The sequence below is a fragment of the Eurosta solidaginis genome, chromosome 5 (genome assembly GCF_040869045.1).
Source record: "Eurosta solidaginis isolate ZX-2024a chromosome 5, ASM4086904v1, whole genome shotgun sequence".
NCBI classification, from domain to species: domain Eukaryota; kingdom Metazoa; phylum Arthropoda; class Insecta; order Diptera; family Tephritidae; genus Eurosta; species Eurosta solidaginis.
Genome location: NC_090323.1, coordinates 270906182 through 270925553, shown reverse-complemented (window position 1 = coordinate 270925553; position 19372 = coordinate 270906182). Strand labels below are relative to the sequence as shown.

Below are 19372 nucleotides of genomic sequence, written 5' to 3'. Positions count from 1 at the left end.
TTAAGGTAATAGTTTATCGCACTGAGCACGAATATCCCGTACCCCTTGCTTCAGCGGAAAAGTTCACGCCCTCGCCAGAATCGAGAAAATACAGATCAACTTCTCGCCATGAAGAAGACGGACGTATAGCTCATAAAGCCGAGTCGGCCGAAGATTTTGATTGTCGTGATGAATCACAAGTAGACAGCGCATCGAGAGATGGCAAGGATAAATTTGTGATCGATATGATGGAAAACGATGGGTAAGTAGGAAGCGCATGAGCTGTGATACCACAAGTTGATTTTAATACCATTAATAGGTATGCAGTCGTAAGGAAAGAAAATTTGCCTAAACCGACGCCACCAGCACGTAGAAAGAAATTTTCACGTTCGCCTGGTGAGCGCTTCACCACGATATCCGCTGTTAGATCTGTAAAGGATGGTACACCGCCACCACCAGAGCGTCCACCACCTCCGCGCGCCTATATTCCGTCCACAATGGAGGAACCAGTGATGGCGCCGCGTCCTAAATCGGCAACCAGTTTAGATAGACCACAAATGTAAGAACAACAACAACCATCACCACCTTTGTGTGGTGGGCTAAGTTTTATCACGATCTTTTGATTTTTTGTGTGTTAATTTTAAGTTTTTAAACAAAGTTTGTTTATTTAATGGAGTTGCTTTTGTTTGTTTAGCGCACATTATTTGTTGTTTTTATACTTAATTTCAGGCATGCTTAACGAACGAAACGATATCATTTCGTTACGATAATCAACGTTAATAAACGCTACGAAGTCACTTCGTTTCGTTTATTAACGTTAAGATCGTCAAATTAACGTTAATTTTGCGTTCTTAACGTTAATAAACGAAACGAAATGACTTCGTTTCGTTTATTAACGTTGATTATCGTAACGAAATGATATCGTTTCGTTCGTTAAGCATGCCTGCTTAATTTACTTAACATTTGCTCAGTTTTATTGCTATTTTTGTTAATTTGTTTATGCTTACAACATTTTTGCACATTTGGCACAGCCCAAAACTTATAAACATTCATTCATGTATACATATTTACGTTAAAACATTAGATTTAAGCTATGTATAAGCAATAGGCGGACTATTATTTTCGTTACAGCCATTTCAGCCTATCTTAACCTTATACTGCACTAACGCCTCAAGACTCGACTGTCAGGACACCAATCCGTCCCTGCGCTGACGTTAAGGGTTAAATAATAGTAGTTACGATAAAAAAATGATTTGAAAGTCTTATTTATAACTCAGGTATAGTCCTTAGATTATGAAGTCATTTAACTATTATGCTCTTTCGGGGTTTCTTTAAGTAAATAAATGTCAAAGGCTTGTGTGAATCGCATGAGTGGATCGTATTTACAGACAAAGATGAAATGAAAACATATTTGCGGTCTAATAAGCTATTTTATCCGATATGGGGTATCGGCCACGTTGCTTAAGTTAGGTTAGGTTGAACTGGCCGGTGCATGAGGACCTCACATAGACTGAATGAGTCGGTAGTTTTACCAGAATCTTATTTCAATGACCAAACTGAAAACCCCTATCAAAAACCAGGACCTATGTTTTAAAGTAACTCCGTCCTCTTGGCAAATTCCTATGACTTAAGCCACTTGCTGCTTCTAGATCTGACAGCTGTATCACTCCTAATAGCTGGAGACTTAGCCTAGCAAGAGCAGAGCACGAGCACAAAACGTGCTCGATCGTTTCCTCCTTCAACCCGCACTTCATACATCTGCTATCACTGACCAAGTCTAATTTAAAGGCATGTGACGCCAGAAGGCAGTGTCCAGTCAGAATACCCGTCATGAGTCTACAGTCCTCTCGTTTTAATGATAGAAGCAACTTTGTCAGTTTAAGGTTGTAAGACCTACACTTAATCTTCGACACTTTACAGCCCCGCGCTTGAACCTACGGCTTCCCCGCTTGGACTATTATGTTCACCTCTCGCCTTCGCTTAATCTCCCCCAGTCTAATTGGGACGTCTACGGAGCAAGCTTCAAGGGATGCGCCCTTTTTAGCTAGTTCATCCGCTTTTTCATTTCCATATATTCCCATATGCCCTGGGACCCAATATAGATGTATGCTTCTCCCTGTCCCGATTCTTTCCAGAGACTGCTTACACTCTAACAAACTTTTAGATGCTGTGCTATGCGAGGTTATTGCCTCAATTGCTGCTTGACTGTCAATATAAAAGTTAACACGGTTGCAGTTTAAACTATTCTCTTCCAGTGTTTCTACTGCTTTGGTTACGGCTAATACTACCGGTTGGAAAACGCTTCAGTGATCTGGCAGCTTTTAGGATCTGTTTATTTGCGGATCAGCACAGTATACCGCAGACCCTACTCCTTTCACTACTTACTTACTGTATCGCCTCGTCCGCCATTTGAGCACCCATTCAACCATCCACCTCTATTGTGGCTTTAAGATCTCCCTCGAAGCGCAAATAGGGAATCAGGTAGTCTGTCCGTCCTGTAATTGCTTTACGTAAGCATGGCTTTTGTACTCATAACTTCATAGTAGTTGGATGTACACTTCGAAGCGTTTCGGTTAACTCCGGTAGCATCCCCTCATATCTTAGCAAACAGCACTTCCGCCTTCCGGTTATCATTGAGTTGCTACTACTAATTATTGATTCCACGCACCACCGAACCGAGATTCTGAGATAGGGCGCTTTCGAAACAAAAGCTGAGATTGTGCTTCTTTGAAACATATTTAGAGAAAGTATGTTTTCGAGCTGTCTGTTGAGTTAGGGTGATATTCCACTTAGCAGTTGATATGTCGATACCCACTTTATACCTAACATTACTTTCACTTTGCTTTAACCGTGTTTAAATTGAAATTTAATTGGATCTACCGTTAAATGAACCCTACAATTTCGGGCAGGAAAAGACTTTAAGTCATAATATTGTAACGAATTTAGGGAAATCCCGCTTATTTGAAACCTCCTCCTAAAGTTCGAATCGCATTGCAAAATGCTCTTTATTAGCCTACTTTGGTGTAGTACAATTATACTTCACTTCGCAAATAATAGCGTGTTTAAATCAAACTGATTAGTTATTACTCAGCTTGCGCTACTTTTATACTCTCGGTTTTCTCGTTCATCCATTTCTCCTAAGGTCTAGTGATTTCGTGAAAATGTGTTCCAGAACAATTTTATCTCCTGCTTGGTTAACAGCTATATACATGTATATCTGTAGTACATGTCTCTCGCATAGCCATAAGCGTGTGTATGTGTGAGTAACTACTTCGGCAGTTGACCACATGTGTGTGTGTGAAATATCTCTTCGTTGCCTTGCATGTACGTGTGTAAATGATGACTGATGTACACAAGTGTGGCTTACTTCGTGTTTTTGTTGTTGCATATGTTTTCTATTTTAAATTATCTAATCTGCGCAAAGTCTATATACAAAAACCTCTTGAGTCGAGACCCAAGCAACTACAGACATACCGTAAGAATGTGTGTTGTCTCTACAAGCGAGTGCGACGCCGGCTCATCCCATATGCGGACTCTGACACAAATTACCTCTAACTTATCTAGATTTGATGCGGACGTTTTAAACCGTTGTCCCACATGTGGAGAATCATCCCAGAATACCAATCATCTCGTGACCCAAACGAAATCACCTATTCACATTGAATTGCTCTATGCAGAGGTAGAATACTGCCTCAAAAAACAGGATCGATTGAGCAAAATTTACGCAGGACATCTATTAACTGTTATAGCTAAAAGACTTTGTTATTGTAAATAACCATCGACATAAGTTACTAACCAGTTTTAATTAATAATACATACACACCCACATTCCCATACATAGCACTAGCCTTAGTTATATCTAAGATCCATAGAAATTCGATAGAATAAAATTAAATATCGACAAATACATTGAAAATATTTTATTTGTTTTGTACAAAGTATGCAAAGGAACGAAACCCCTGTTAGATTAAATTAGAGGCTTACGAAACTATTCGCAAACGTTCGGAGAATATACAAAATATTTCAACGTGTTTAGTATACGAACAAAAACCCCTCTTCCATTGTGTACAATACCACAATCCTCATCAAAAGGCAAGTGTAGGGCTATTTGTGGTGAGAGTTATGGCCGTGCCGCATTGAAGATTTTCATATATGTAGATGCGTTAAACGCAACTCATCTGTCAGCGCACGATGCTGCAGTTGACTGCATGTGTTTGTATGGGGATCGTCAAATAGGTTATTCTTATGTGTTCGGGCCTTAAAGGAGCATCACACTTGGCAATTGAAGTTTCCTTCGCCTCGCCCATTTGCGAAGCATTGTTGTAAACATTCTCACTTCACAAGAAAAATACTTGCTAACATATTTTGTGTCGTATGAATTCGTTAAATAGCAGTTTTTAACTGTAAAAAATGTTAGAAAAGTACCAACGAGTGGTAAAAATTATTTATTTATTTTTTATTTATTTATTCATATTAAAGTCTAGGACAATCAGAACCTCCTTACAGATTATTTACAAATATATCTTAAATATAAATATTAAATATTCAAATTATTTCATTCAATAGTAGTCTAAACCTAAATTTATTTAATGAAAAATCAATATCTATAGAATACAGCAAATTAAACTCCCTCGTTGCCCTAGCAATTGGATAATTAGAAGCATAAGTCGTTCTAAATCTATCTAACCAGAAAAAATGTCGCAAAAATATCGAATACTTCTTATGTTGGCAACTTTTTCATGCCAGATGGTGCCAGTGTCGCTCAATATGCCGCATCTACATTTATGAAAAAGTACTTGCTAGGGGGCTGTTAAGGGCCCGGCAAACTTGCCATATCCGTATCTATATAAGACATCTGATCCAACCAACATTCTGAAAATCAATGTAATTTGTTAATGGTGCCATAACATAACACCCTATCCATAACCATACCATAGCCAACCAATTGCTTTTTTGCCATATCCATAAGCTATACATATTTGAGTTGGTGAATTTATTAACTTTATTGATATTTTATTTTTTGTTTGACTACGTGATTTTTATTTGTGCAATTTGCTATTAAGTTTCGCCTTTTTTTTATGAAATTATCACATTTATTAGGTTAAGGTACCAATAACTAATTTCAATAGATGTGGTTAAGGAAAACTATGGTTATGACTAAGGCATTATGACTACGGAAACTTTGCCAGGGTCTTTATATGAACTAAGTACTCAGTACTTCTTAACCAGTTCCCAAAAAACTTTAAAATCTCACAGATTTTAATTTGATAGTTTTTCAAGGCCTGCTTAGGATCACTTCGAGGCAGCAAGTTGGGGATCATACCGAATCATGTCGTGCTCATCGTCGAACCTATTTCGTACCATTTGAGAATTATCTTACAAATAGTTTCGTAACATTTGTATAAAATCATGTCAAGCTTATATCAGAATTGTATGTGAATAACTTAAGATTAGTTTCGATACTATTTCGAATTATTTTGGGGCGAAAAAGGGTTTATTTCAAGTTGATTTCAGTCTTTCTTACGGAACTATTCCGAAACTGTCCCTAAATGATCCGTATATCCCGCACATAATCCCGAAATGATCAAGAAAAAAGTTCGGAAAAATTTACAAAATATTCCCGAAATTTTTGCCCCCAAACAGTTTCGAAATTGTCGGAAGATAGTACGGAAACATTACAGAAATTATACCGAAGTAGTATCAACATTATCAAAACAATCGCAAATTAATGATCAGGAGATAGTTGTGAAATGATACCGAAAACTATCTGTATTCATCCCGTATTTATCTATATACATACATATCATACCTTTGTTTTGAACTCAAGTTCAAAATTTTATTTGTATTTCGTTATTGTTTCGCTCCATGGAATGAAGAAAACTAAACAGAAGGCAACGTTTGGCTTTGTTTGCTTGGTTACTCTGCTTTTCATTGCTGATTTAGTTTTTTGTTTGTATATGTATGTCTGATTTATGTTCGTGAGCTTTTCAGTTGTTGTTGTCCTATTTTGTATTTGCAACCGCTCATTAATCCTTCTTTCTTAACTTTCACCCAATTCTCAACTGAATATTTTTTCTTAGACTGGAAGATGATTATGAAGAACCTGAGGCGCTGCAACAGGAACGTCCCGAATCCCCACGCAATCTACAATCAGGCGATATTGTTAATAAAATGAAATTTCGACCGTTGCCAGCTCCACCTCGTCCACCGCGCGAAAAGCGCCAACGTATCGAAAGAGATCGCGACATGATTGATGAAAAAATTGCAACATCTTCCACAGCTGATAGCTACGATCCGACTGATGTTGATATTGAGGAGGAAGAAAAACGTTTACCTGAGGTTGAGGTATCAACGCAAACAGATCCTTTGCCGGATGATTTTGAATGCGAAGAATTCGAGATTACTGGTGATATGAAAATTATCGAGCCGCGTATAAATAACTTAAGGAAAACACTGGATGAACTTTTGAAAGAGGAAGAATTGAAAATCAAAGCCCTCGAGGAAGCGACGACTCCACAACTAACTGAGGAAGAGCAACTGGCGCGCGGATTGCAACGCTTCCGTGATGCAAACCAAAGAAGTATGTCAGAGCGTTCAAGGGCCTCTTCGCAAGCTGATCGGTCCAAGTCTCAAAGCCGTCCACAGACACCATCCGCTATTGTTATCGAACGACGAGTATCAACGCCCATACCAAGCCAACAAAGTGAAAGCATGGTTGAAGCATCGTTGATTGTACGACCAATCGATGATCTGGATCTGGAAGAGGAGGAATTACGCAGAGAAGGTCTACTAACAGACAGCTCACAACACAGCAAGTCTGACGTAGAAGCAACATCGCATGATGAGGAGGAGGAGTCAAGACCACATGTAGTTAGTGACTACTCAAGAGGTCCAAGCTCGGAAGAACTAGATGCGGCACTTGAAGAGCTTTGCGCACAAGGTGATAGCAACTATGAAGAGGAAAGAGATGAAAGCGATTTGGCAGAAATAAATGAAGATGAATTTTATGAAAAACGTTCGAACGCCCTACTTGCAAAATATCGCGACTACTTTAGTGAGGAAACGTCACAAAGAGAGAAATATGCAGAACAAGAAGTACCGCAAGAGTACCAATCTGAATCAGAAGAGATTGCAACAATATCGGCTGCCTCTGAGGATGAGCACAAAATTGATGAATTCAAGGATGAACAAAAAACAGAGGAAGAAGGTGATTTACAGGAGAAGGAGCAAATCAATGTGGATGAGGTTGAGTATCCTGACCGCAAAGACGACTTAATGCGTGAACTCGAAGAGGAAAGTATTGAAGAAACGACAGTTTTTGAAGAACCACCTTTACCGCCGCCACGTCGTAAGTCAGCCACCGCAGTCGATGTCCCACCAACACTTAGTTTAGTAGAGCAACCTTCAAAGGAGCTGACACCAGTGCCAACGTTAGCAACTGCTGAAACGCCAGCATCTCCGCCACAATTTCCTACACATTTGGGTGAACTAGAAGTAGAACGTTTGCGCGTTCATGCATTACAGGCGGGCCAAATAATGGTTTCGCAATTGCATGGTGCCCAAATATCCGCAGAGGATTTGGAATGTAAATCGGGCAATTTGATAGTAAAAAATATCGCTTTGCCTGAAGGTTTCATTGAGGATATTGTAGAGCGTGTACGCACCACCGATCGCAATAATTTGCTCACTGTTGAAACACAAACCAGTTTACAAGCCAGTCGTGAAGTGTTAGCTGCGACAGAGGAATCACCTGTACGCGAAGTGGTGCCGCCTCCAAAACCACCGCGCCAACGAGACTTGGATGCTGTCAAGCGAGCAGCCGATACTTCCGACGATATAGCAATCCAGCAGCTACGAAACTATGATGAAGAGACCCAAACTGATCCGATGGCGTGCCCAACTAACATGACCGCAGTCCCACCGCCAGTGTTCGCAACAACCGAATATCTACAATCTTTGCCACCACCATCCATGGATCTTTATAGTCTACGACGAGGTATTGAACAACAATGTGGTGCCACTTTAGATGGTAATGAAGCCATGAACCCCCGGCGACTCCATCACCATCATCATCATCACCACCGTCGTCATCGCAGATGTGAATCTTCTTGCTCGGAATGTGAGGACTCAGAAGATTTGGCAGAGCGAGAAGAAACGCGCTCACGTTCACACAGTAGACGCTCATGCAGCAGTACACGCCAACCAACTGAGCCACAGACAGTAGGAAAAGCGGGCCAACAATTTGTATCAGCTTGTAGCTTATCGATTGCGCATATGATAAATCGTCTGACTGCTGCAATACGCGGAGGAGCAGTTGATGATAAAAATGTAGAGGGTCAAGTGCGTCATGTTCCGACGATAGTGGCGCTCTTTGTTCTCGTATCATTTACTTTAATCGTATACCTGCTGTCGGGTAGAAATGTTCATACACATCATTGGGACTTTTTCAACCCTCCAGGAAATGGACCAAGGCCAACATAGAAATGTATGCCCCTTTTGATTTGTAATTCTTAAAAGGGGTATACTAACATCGAGCCAGTAATAATTAGTGATTTGCTTTTCTTATGTCGAGCATTTGATGAAGTTGAGAAAACACTTTTGGACAAATTTAATAATTGGGATACCGATATTGAACTTTTTAAAGCTAGTACTCAGCGGGCTGTAAGGATATATTGAATTTAGTTTCAAGTAAAAATGTAAATTGTGCAATACTTTTTATACGAAAACCAAACGAAAAAGCTGACATCGATGCAGAACTTGTAATGCCGGTATGGCGATTCTACTATTGCTAACAAACGTTCATTTGCATATTTTTAGTACATGTGTGTATAGGAATTCACATATACATACATACATACACAAAAATATATATTTGTATACAAATACATATGTAAATATGGATAGAATATTTTTGCAAATGGAATTTTCATAATGAATATAAAATTCAAAATCACTGCATACATGGACGCTTTAGCTTTGTACTTGTAAACAGTACATAAGTATGTAGCATCGTTATTGAAGTTTTTGCTTAATTCGCTTAAATAATTAGGTTTTTTACTTCATCGGCTATACGATTTATTTATTTATGTTTAAGCATTCAATTATGTGACGTATTTATTTGATCGCTTATTATTTTTTGCATTCTTGTTATTATCTACACAAAACTAAAATATTTATTATTCAAAATGTTTGTATTCGAAATTCATAAACACTCATATTTAGAAATACTTGAAGTGTAAAAGTTTTCAATAAAGTTTAAACAAACTACATAACTAAATTTTGTGTACAGTTCCTACCTTCGCGATTATAATTCCCAGGCTTGTACTGGTAAGTAAATTGTTTATGTGTTTTTGACTGCTATTTTCTTAATATTTATGTTATTTTAATAAGAAGTCTTCATCATATTGAACCATTTCGCGGCGGTCTTTGTGGCTCCCCTTTTGTGATTTGCTAGCCGCTGTAAAATAAGGAAACGTGATCATAAATTAAAGACTTATAAGAAATGCTCGCATTGACATTTTTTATTTACTTATGTATTTTCTACTAGAAAAGCACGCCCAGGCTTCGATATGGAGTTTCGTATTAGAGATATACGCCGTCGATTATCGTCGTTTTTGGAAAACCACCTCCGCGCCTATATTTTTGACATTCGGCGACGGCAGCGTTCGGCGCGTTACTATTGTGGCGTATATTAGCAGCCCTATGCTGTTAGTAAATAATCGCAACAACAAAAACAGCAAGCAGCCACACTTATGCACATGTACACATTAAAGCAAGCATCCACACTTATGTACAAGGCAACGAAGAATATTCCATACACATAACCAGCAACTTGAAGCAGAGAGAATATGTAGTCATCAGCTAATAGCAGAAGTTTTTACTCACACATACACGCGCATATATGTAAATAACCAAGTATGAGATACAACTTTTCCAGAAGCCATGCTCGTGAAAAGTCTAGAACTTAGGAGAATTATGCGAACGAGACCACAGAGAGTATAAAAGCAGCGCAAGCTGAGAAATAACTAATCAGTTTGATTTAAACATGCTATTAGTAGTGAAGTATAGTTGTGAAGTACTACTGTTCTTGTTGTTGTTGTTGTTGTAACGATAAGGACACACCACGAGAGCCCTGGGTAGTGCTATCGATGTTGATGGTCCTTTGCCGGATGCAGATCAGGTACGTTCCGGTACCAAGCCCGACCATCTCGGGAACCATTTTTTATGACCACATGCGACCTTCTAGGCCATAACGCCCTCCCACTGCCTAGATCCATGAGGAGTTAGGGGTCGCCAGCGTAAACATAGCACTGTAGAGAAGAGGAATTCAGATGCCTATCCAGAGATGGATTAACAATCTACTCCGCACAAGAATCGCTGAAGTCCATGTAGGCGCAGTTAAGGTTAATACCACGTGGGGGTGCCCTCAAGGAGGTGTTCTATCACCCCTTCTGTGGAGCCTAGTAGTGGATGAACTCCTGCAAAAGCTATCTGACAGTGGCATAAGATGCCAGGGATATGCTGACGATATCGTCATAATTGCAAGGGGTAAATTCGAGAGTACGCTCTGTGACATAATACAGAGAGCATTGAATATTACAAAGGGATGGTGTGCCAGTGTGGGGCTTAACATCTACCCATCTAAAACGACCATCATCCCCTTCACCAGAAGAAGGGCCCTACCAGCCCTGAGAGCAATTACAATAGATGACGTGGCACTAGAACATGGAACCGCGGTGAAATACTTGGGGGTCATTTTTGACACCAAGCTCCTATGGAAACAGCACTTCGACTCCATGAGAGCTAGGGCCACGAGGTCCATCATGATATGCAAACGTTTAGCATGCAAATCATGGGGCTGTAGCCCGCATGTGCTAAGATGGATGTATACCATGATAGTAAAACCTATGATAACATACGGTTCGATAGCCTAGGCCTGGTTCGATAACCCCAGCGGGTTAGGGGATCAGAATATACCCGTGGTAGGTATGCCTGTCGTAAGAGGCGACTAAAATACCAGATTCAAGGGGCTGTGTAGCGCAACCCTTCAGGTTGCCAACGCAATATATAGCTTCTCCAAACCCAATTGTCAACCTCACCTATCCGCGGCGAATCCTGTTTCACTAACAGACGAGGCTCTGGCGACCCCAAGCTCCTCATGGAACTTGGGGGTGGGGAGGGGGGAATGGCCTGAAGGTTTAATGTGGCCACATAAATCGTTCCCGAGATGGTCGGGCTAGCACCTTAATGGTGCTGTGGTACCGGAGCGTACCGGATCTGTATCCGGCAAAGGACCATCACATCGATAACACTCCCCAAAGCCTTCGGGGAGTAACCTATCGCTACAACAACAACAACATGGCCTGGGCATCGAGGACAACTCGAGCGACAACGAGGCAAGCACTGTCAAAACTTCAGCGACTGTCATGTGTATGCATCACGGGAGCTATGCGCACATGCCTACAGCAGCGCTGGAGGCTATCCTCGATCTGACCCCCTGCATATATCAATAGAGCAGCCAGCCAAGCGAACCCTCCTGAATCTTGCTAAGGAGGGCTCGGGCATAGGTAAAGTCATATCATCTCGAAACATTGAGGAATTGAGAGAGAAGATCCCAATCTCTCAACTCCCGAGGGATGATATCCTCAGGCAGATAATCTATGAGAGAAGGTACAAAGTAGAACTGGGAGACAAGGGTACGTGGGAGGAAAGCAGAATTGTGTACATTCATCAGCTAAATAGAATAGTATGGTATACCGATGGCTCGAAGACGCCAGAGGGGATTGGATCTGGAGTCATTGGACCCAGAGCCAAGATATCAACGCCTCTGGGAATACACCCGAGCATTTTTCAAGCGGAAGTGTTCGCTATAAGCCAGTGTGCTGACCTGAACCTTCAGCGCGAATACTCCAATGAAACAATTGCCATACTCAGTGACAGTCAGGCCGCCCTCAAGGCGATCTCGGCGTCTGAAATAAAATCAGCACTAGTCCTTGAGTGCGTTGAAAAGCTAAATCAACTAGGAGCACACAACAAACTGTTGTTGGCCTGGGTTCCTGGCCACAGGGGAGTGGAGGGCAATTAGCAAGCGGACAGCCTGGCAAGAGAGGCAGCAACGACACGACCTATTGGTCCTGAGCCGTTCCTGCAAGTAGGCCCGCAGGAAATCAGAGGGCATCTACTAGTAGAAGAAAGGGAAAAGAGGGAAGAAAACTGGCGCAATATGCCAGGCCTGAGGCAATCTAAGTTACTGCTAGGGGGCTACAACACAACTCGATATAGGGCATTAATGGGCCTGTCGAAAGACAACCTGAGGATCCTAACAGCTATTCTTACAGGACATTGCAGACTGAACAGCCACATGCAGAAGCTGGGCATACTATCGAACAACGCATGCCGATTTTGTGGTCGATCAGCGGAGACGGCGGAACATATACTCCTGGAATGTGACGCAATCTCAAGACGTAGCGCTAAGTTTTTGGGCTCACCATGGCCAGAGCATTCTCACATCAAATCCCTCAAGCCAGGTGAACTGCTAGGGTTCATCAGAGAAGTCGGCTTGGATGAGGTGCTGTGAAGCAGTTGAGGGCACAATAGACCAGTGGTCGCAGTGCGATCCTCAATTAATTATCTATCTATCTATCTAGGGGTCGCCGGAGCCTCGGCTGTTAATGAAACAACAACAACAATAGGCGAGTTTGACAATTGGGCTTGGTGAAGCTATATATTGCGCTGGCAACCTGAAAGGGTTGCACTACACAACACCTTGAATGTATTTGGTATTTTAGTCGCCTCTTACGACAGGCATACCTACCGGGGGTATATTCTAACTCCCTAACCCGCTGGGGACTACTCCCAAAGTAGTCTAAATAAATACCATTTGTACATGAAGTACTAGTCCCAAAGTAGTCGTTATAAAGACCATTTTGCAATACTAAATATTGGAGTTACTTATTCGACAGTTCAGCGATTCGAACGTTAGCAGAAGGTGCAAAATAATCGGAATCCCCAAAATTCGTTACACTATATTTTATAGTCATTTAAGGCTGTCTAGACCGTTTTTGTTCATGTCGAAAATTGTTCCGATATGGTCGAAAGGGGTATCAACGGCTGCGCATTACTGCCAGTTATAAGAATCTAATTGCGAAATTTAGCTCGTTCTAGCCGTTCAAAAGTATTTAAAAACAGGCGCTTTTAATGCCAGTTCAACACAGATTTTGCATCACCGAATTCATCAAGTTATTAAAACAAAACACTAAAAGAAAGTTTATATAATAAATTTAAATACATACTCACTTTGCATAGTTTTTTTTTTTTTCAGAAAATTAATAAGGAACAATAAATTCAATTAAAATGACCCAAGTCGAACATGTTTTCAAATTGTCTTTAAGTTATTAAAAAAGCAAGTTATCCAAAGAAGGTTCCGATCATTTCAAAAATTCTATATCTCGATTGGCTAAAAGAATAAGCAAAATCGGTGATGCAAAATCCTCTATTCGATTCAGTTCACATAAAAAGATCCATGTATAAAATACGAAATACGCATTTGGAAGCGCTCTGCACTTGTATGGTTGCACTCCTGCAAAAAATTGTTTAACTCTTAGGGTTTCTACAGATTATCCTCTTTTCGGACACAATAACTCTACAGTTTCTCCAAAACAGAGCTACCAACCCTCAGGTTTTCGACCGGATACTAAATGGGATTTAAATATTCCTTTGAAATTATTTTCATCTCATACTTAAGTTGAGATATATGTACGTATGAGAATGGTATGAAAAATCACTTGGCGTTATATTCAAACCAATTTTAAATATAACCTACACGTTACGGCTCCTGTTACAAATGTAAATATGTAGGCACATATATTTACCAGGTGGAGTTCTGTCCTTCCCAAGAAGACTCAGTGGTAAAGAAAAAGCTTTCCCAAGACAGTCGAACAAATGCCCGGTTGTGCTATTCCTCTAACGTAGTGGACATTCGAGCTAGTACGAAAACTAAAGCTGCGTGGTCATCCATAATGAACTCTTCATAACATAACGCCGGGAAAAAAAGTTTAGACTGAGCATATAACCATGAGTTACGCAAAGATATCCACTTAACAGCTTATGATTTCGAGGGTGGCATCCATGGCCAAATAGTTACTCCCTAATGTTTCAAGGTGTTTCTCTGGTGTAGCTCGGCAGCATTGCGCGACAAAAACATCCGTCATAAAGTCTTCGTAGGTCAACCTAGAGCTTCTAGTAAAGTGACGATAGTGATCGGCGTAAACCTCTATTTGATATGGCTTTAAAGAAAGGAAATAGGTTCTTTATAATGCTTTAAGCTCAGCTGTACTTATATAATGTTGGATGTAGAGCTCACGTGGAAACAAAACAAAGCCTTTTTCTGCGCCACTTCCAAGGTAAGGTGACCCTTTAGATTATTAAAATTGAAACTCTTTGAAGAAACTATCAAATACAGTGTCACTTAATGCCGAAGATAGAATTGAAGCAGTTAATGTCATGCGAACTCACGTTCCCAAAAATTTAAAACCCACAAAACATTTTTGTAAGTAACCGGTACTCAATGCACCGGTTTTATACTAGCACAGTGAACTGGGGTAAAAACATTTTTTATAACTTACGTTACAAATGCAATCAGGCAGCCTTTTACTTAACTGTAATGGTTATTCGGCCTAAAATCTCCTCGGATTCTTAGCAGCTAATGCAGCTCTTTTCATAATTGTGTTTTTTGCTTGAAACATCTTGCAATTGTCAAAGCTCAACTAGATGATTTGTGTGGCCTCATCTGAGAGAATTTCAGCTTAAACCTTACCGAGTTGTTTTAACAAGAATGTTCTCGATGGTAATAGGATGTTGCAGATGTGACTATATTTCTTCGGACATGAATCTGATATGCTTTCCCACTAGAATTGCCATGTACAATACAACCCAATATAACAGTTCTGCCAATGAGCATCAAACTTTAGTAGTCTGGACTTATTCCGAAATTTTTTTGACCTCCCTTATCCCAATTAGCTCTCTTATATATACCATACTTACCAATTGATGACCACACCGCTGATGAAGAAGCATCATTAATAGGTTCAATCTGTGGTTGACGGCGAGCGAGTTGTACTTGCAAATTAATGCCGTTCACACTCTTTCCATGCATTTCCGCAATGGCACGATCTGCTGATTCTGGCTTAGCAAAAGATACAAATCCACGACTGTCGAGAAAGAGCTCTATCAAAAAGTAATACGAAAACATCTAGTATAAACACTTTACCACTTTTCAATTTCCATAGATACATTAACAATTGTACCATAGTCGTTGAATGTTTTCTTTAAGAATTCTTCTGTAACCTTATTGCCAGACACAAAAATAGTATTTCCTGCACGCGGTTTGTCGGGCTGCGATGAGTCCACTACGTTTTTATCGTTCAACCCACGTTCCTCACGATCGCGCTCTGTAGCAAAATGCTGATAAAGATTTTGAATTCTTGGTTCTTCTTTTATTATCTCGCTAATGATTGTCTCTTGTGCAACATCATTTTGTGTAGACGAGAATGGTTGATAAGCAGCAACGCTCGCTTCAGGGGCGCGTTTTGCACGTTCTTGGCCCTTTGGCCTTTTAAAAGATGTCTGATCTTGCTTCGTATGTTGTTTTTGGATTGCTGGAATAGCACCGCTTTTGATAAGCTTGCGGGCAACTTCCCGTGCATCGCGTGCATCCGTAGGCCTTTTCAAGGTTAGAGGCTTCTCCGGTTCAGGTTTGGGAGCCTTTAATGCTTGCAATGCTTTTTTCTGAAAATAATCCGAGTGTACACATACGTCTTCTAATTCTTCTGTTGTAATTAAAAATCACTGCGATTTTTTACCTTTTTCTTCAATTTCTGATATTTTGCTTGCAGCATGTGCTCCTCCTCAGTTAAATTTGATGGAAAATGAATGTATACCATTCTTATAGTGTGAATATAATTGAAAATCAACAAAAATGAAACGTTTTTAACAAAAACAGCTGAGATTTGTGCTAGATGCTAGAACTGAAAAAACAGCTATCACACTAGCGATATAAATGTAATTTCTTTATTTCTAGAGAATAATCGAATATCGATGTTTAATTTGGAGTTCACCTTGGGTGGGCTGGTTTGTTTAAAACCCCTAGATGCGTTCAACTCCATCTTATGCATTATGAGTAGATTTCACGTAATTTTATGGAGAACGGTAGATTGGCGATACTGGCGCCATCTGTCAAGAAAAGTAGCCAACTTGCAACTTTTGTTGCAAGCAAAGCATAAGAAAAAGAATTTGGCATTTCATCATCCATTGACGACATATTCACTTCCGAACGCTACGGTCATTGTGAATCAAACTAAACGTGATATCTTCTGCATATACGTCAAAATTCGAAAGTTATTATATCACCTGATTTGTAATTGACTATCGCTGTCTCATTCTGTATCTCATTCTATCACCCGCTGAAGATAGCCGCCCCTATGCGCCGCCATATTGAACACCCTGCCAAAACGCTAAAAAGTAGCCACATTGAACATCCTGTCAGGCAGTTGACAGATATGATATCACACTTATTTTGATTCACAATGGCTACGGTTTCTCAATGCAAATATTTATGGATGGCTTTTTATTTGATAGTCGTGGGGCAACCGTCAACCACCCGACACGAACATATACAAAAATTCAGTAAATCAATTGTTGATCGCCGGAGCCCTTTCGAGCTGGATTCGATTCTATTTTTTGGAGAATCGATTTTTTCGATCCGATTCTGAAAAAAATCGTTCTAATCGATTAAATCGAGCTGAAAGAAGTTGATTGCTGCTCAATTGTTTACCAAGATTGTACCGCTAAATAAAGCTTGCCCACATTGTTTAGTATACTTGCCAGTTTCTTTCTCTTTTCGTTGACTGAGGCTCTTTGGCAACATCAAGGAGTGCCATAGGGTTATTCACTTGTTGCTCCTATCGGAGTGATATTGATAGTGTATTCGATACATGCTTTCTGTGTTTTTCCAATTTTGTGCGCAGACATTTCTTCATTTAGTAATGTCTTCTCTGGAATATTAGCTTAGAAATCAAAAGGAGAACAACTTTTAGCTATAACCTTCTATTAATCTCTCATCACAGCTGCCGTATCGGGAGTCGATGGCATATCTCTTTGAAGTGTTCATGAGAAAAGCCATGTCTATGAATTATGGTCAACTCCGTTGAACCAGCCGATAGGTCTTGTTATGGGAATGCATGAAGAAGTTTCGACACAGCAAGTATTCCTATCAGCACCCGTATTTGGAAACAGAGGAAGCGGAAGGCCTCCGCCAAGAAGACTTTATGCCCCTTGGTGTTCGCAATTGGTGCCAGTTATGTTGAAGCCGGGATAGGTAGGCTGACTTGTGCAACTTAGGCAATGCCAAAATCTCCTAGGCGGGTAAGCGCCAATTGCTGGTGATTTAATTTTTAATTTAATTTAATTTATTTATCAGTCTACAAATAAAACAATCATACAGACCAAATATACAGACACTTAATTTAAAGATATAATGTACGATACAAATAACATATGCAATATTTTAAAATAATATATAAACAGTATTTAATTAAACGCTTGACAATTTCAAATAAAAAATTTTAAAGTAAGCAGAAGTTAAAACGGAGTAAATGAATTCTTGTAAGTATCTCAAAAAGATCTCACGCAGAGTACTCATGGTGAAGCTGTTTCCCGGAAGGGGCACACGAGAATTTATGAAATTGACAACAATAGAGGAAATTAATAGTAGACAAAATATAAACAGAATAAATTTGAGTACATACATATAAAAAGAATGATCAAGTTTCAATAACTGGTATTTTATATTTGAAATAGAGGGTTGAACAATATTTTCGCCGTTTAGCGATCTTTGCTCCATTTCAAGTTACAAATGTAATGTGGTTAAAAGTAATTTTTTAATACTAAAAAACGAGTATTTATTATTATTATTATTCTATTTATTACGGCCAAAAAAGCCTAATTCATTGTATAGTACAATTTACAAAATTCATAATTTTTTCTTAAAACTATTTCATTAAAAAGAAATGAGTAAATTCATTGTTTAACCAATATTACAATATAGAAATAGTTTTTCTTTAAACTTAACAGCGTTTTCACACAGACCAATTCTAAACAACAATTCCGTGCGAGTTTTTTCCCCATTCCTCGTATTCTAAATAAAAATTCCTTGTGAGTTTTCTTACTTCTCCCTTTCCTCCTATTCTGAACAAAGTTCGAAAGAGCGGAAACCGGTTATGGGAAAAAAGTAGGTATCATGAATGTGAGTGAGAGGGAGATTTCTCTGCCATTACTTAGGAGTTTTTTCACTTGTTAAATTAAAGGGAATGCATCGAAATAGTAAAGGAAATTGGTTATTTTAAGAAAGAACATTTATTTGTACAAATGTGTGGTAAAATATGTACATTCTACCACAATATTCTTTATTTTAAGTCGAAGAGTATATCATAAGCAACAGAAGAGGTCTTGGTATGTTTGATGCAGCCATCCAGAAATTGCGCAAGGATTTTTAGGAAGGCTTAAATATATGTTGGCATATGACGAAATACGAATTCAACTCGACTAGGCCACCAGAAAATTGCTTTGCTGAATGGAAGCAGGCAACTCCGGCGTATTTGTGTTATCTCGCCATCTTCTTTTTCTTATGCTCCTCTGTTGATGTTGCTGTGGCACCAATTCATTACTCATTTCAGTGAATACCATATGAAATGCAATACTGTGCATTGTTTATACTTTATTTCTTAATTTCAAAGAAATTCGCAACAATAATTAAACTTTTCAATTTTTTAAACAAAATAAGAAATGCGCAATGAAATTTCAATTGACAAAACAGCTGACTTCGAAAATTCGAAATTCCTATTCCCCAATTATTGTTCTCCTTAGGAGGAAAGAATTGGAGGAATTTTTCCGCGGGAATAAAAAATCCGCGAGAACAAAATTCGGGGGGAATATTTAGAATGGGCTGACAGTCTTTTATCATCATACATTTTATAGCCTACGTATTCTAAGGTCTTTTTTGCGAATTCGGTTCTTACTTTAGGCAGTCTTAAATTTCTGCTACTCCTAGCTACATAGTTATGAATCTCATGATTGTACTGCATCCTACCACTCAGATAATTTGGTAACATTCCCTGTGTTATGTAATGTATAAACTTCAAATAGTAATAACAGATTAGTTGTTTAATACTAAGCCAATTTAACATAGGAAGTATAATACTTTTTGATGTTCTATAAGAGCATTTTAGTATCAAACGCATTGCTTTGTTTTGCTGTATTTGGAGCTTATTAATTAACGTATCATTTGTTACTAGTAGTATTGTTGGGCAGTAAATAAAATGTGGTTCTACAATTGATC

At 39.3% G+C, this 19372-nt stretch overlaps 2 protein-coding genes across 17 annotated transcripts in view; one reads left to right on the top strand and one right to left on the bottom strand.

Annotated features, from left to right (window-relative positions):
• LOC137253525 (protein piccolo) overlaps positions 1–9256 on the top strand; it is a 66439-nt gene extending 57183 nt beyond the window's left edge. For all 13 annotated transcript variants that reach the window (XM_067790624.1, XM_067790619.1, XM_067790617.1 and 10 more), the window contains 3 exons: positions 6–241; positions 299–538; positions 6060–9256. In XM_067790624.1, the coding sequence (XP_067646725.1) occupies positions 6–241; positions 299–538; positions 6060–8460 (2877 nt within the window). In that variant the 3' untranslated portion in view covers positions 8461–9256. The remainder of the gene's footprint in view (positions 1–5; positions 242–298; positions 539–6059) is intronic.
• Nelf-E (negative elongation factor E) overlaps positions 1–16024 on the bottom strand; it is a 75081-nt gene extending 59057 nt beyond the window's left edge. For 2 of the 4 annotated variants that reach the window (XR_010953828.1, XR_010953829.1), the window contains exons 1-4: positions 15840–16024; positions 15248–15765; positions 15022–15188; positions 9276–9436 (exon numbers count right to left, since the gene is read on the bottom strand). Coding sequence is in view for 1 of the 4 variants with exons in the window: in XM_067790627.1 (XP_067646728.1) it covers positions 9357–9436; positions 15022–15188; positions 15248–15765; positions 15840–15920 (846 nt within the window). In the remaining 3 variants the exon portion in view is untranslated. Of the gene's footprint in view, positions 1–4134; positions 4381–8977; positions 9437–15021; positions 15189–15247; positions 15766–15839 lie in introns of those variants that run through there. The other 2 variants (XR_010953830.1, XM_067790627.1) reach the window with 2 other exon arrangements.
• Positions 16025–19372: the final 3348 nt, after the last annotated feature.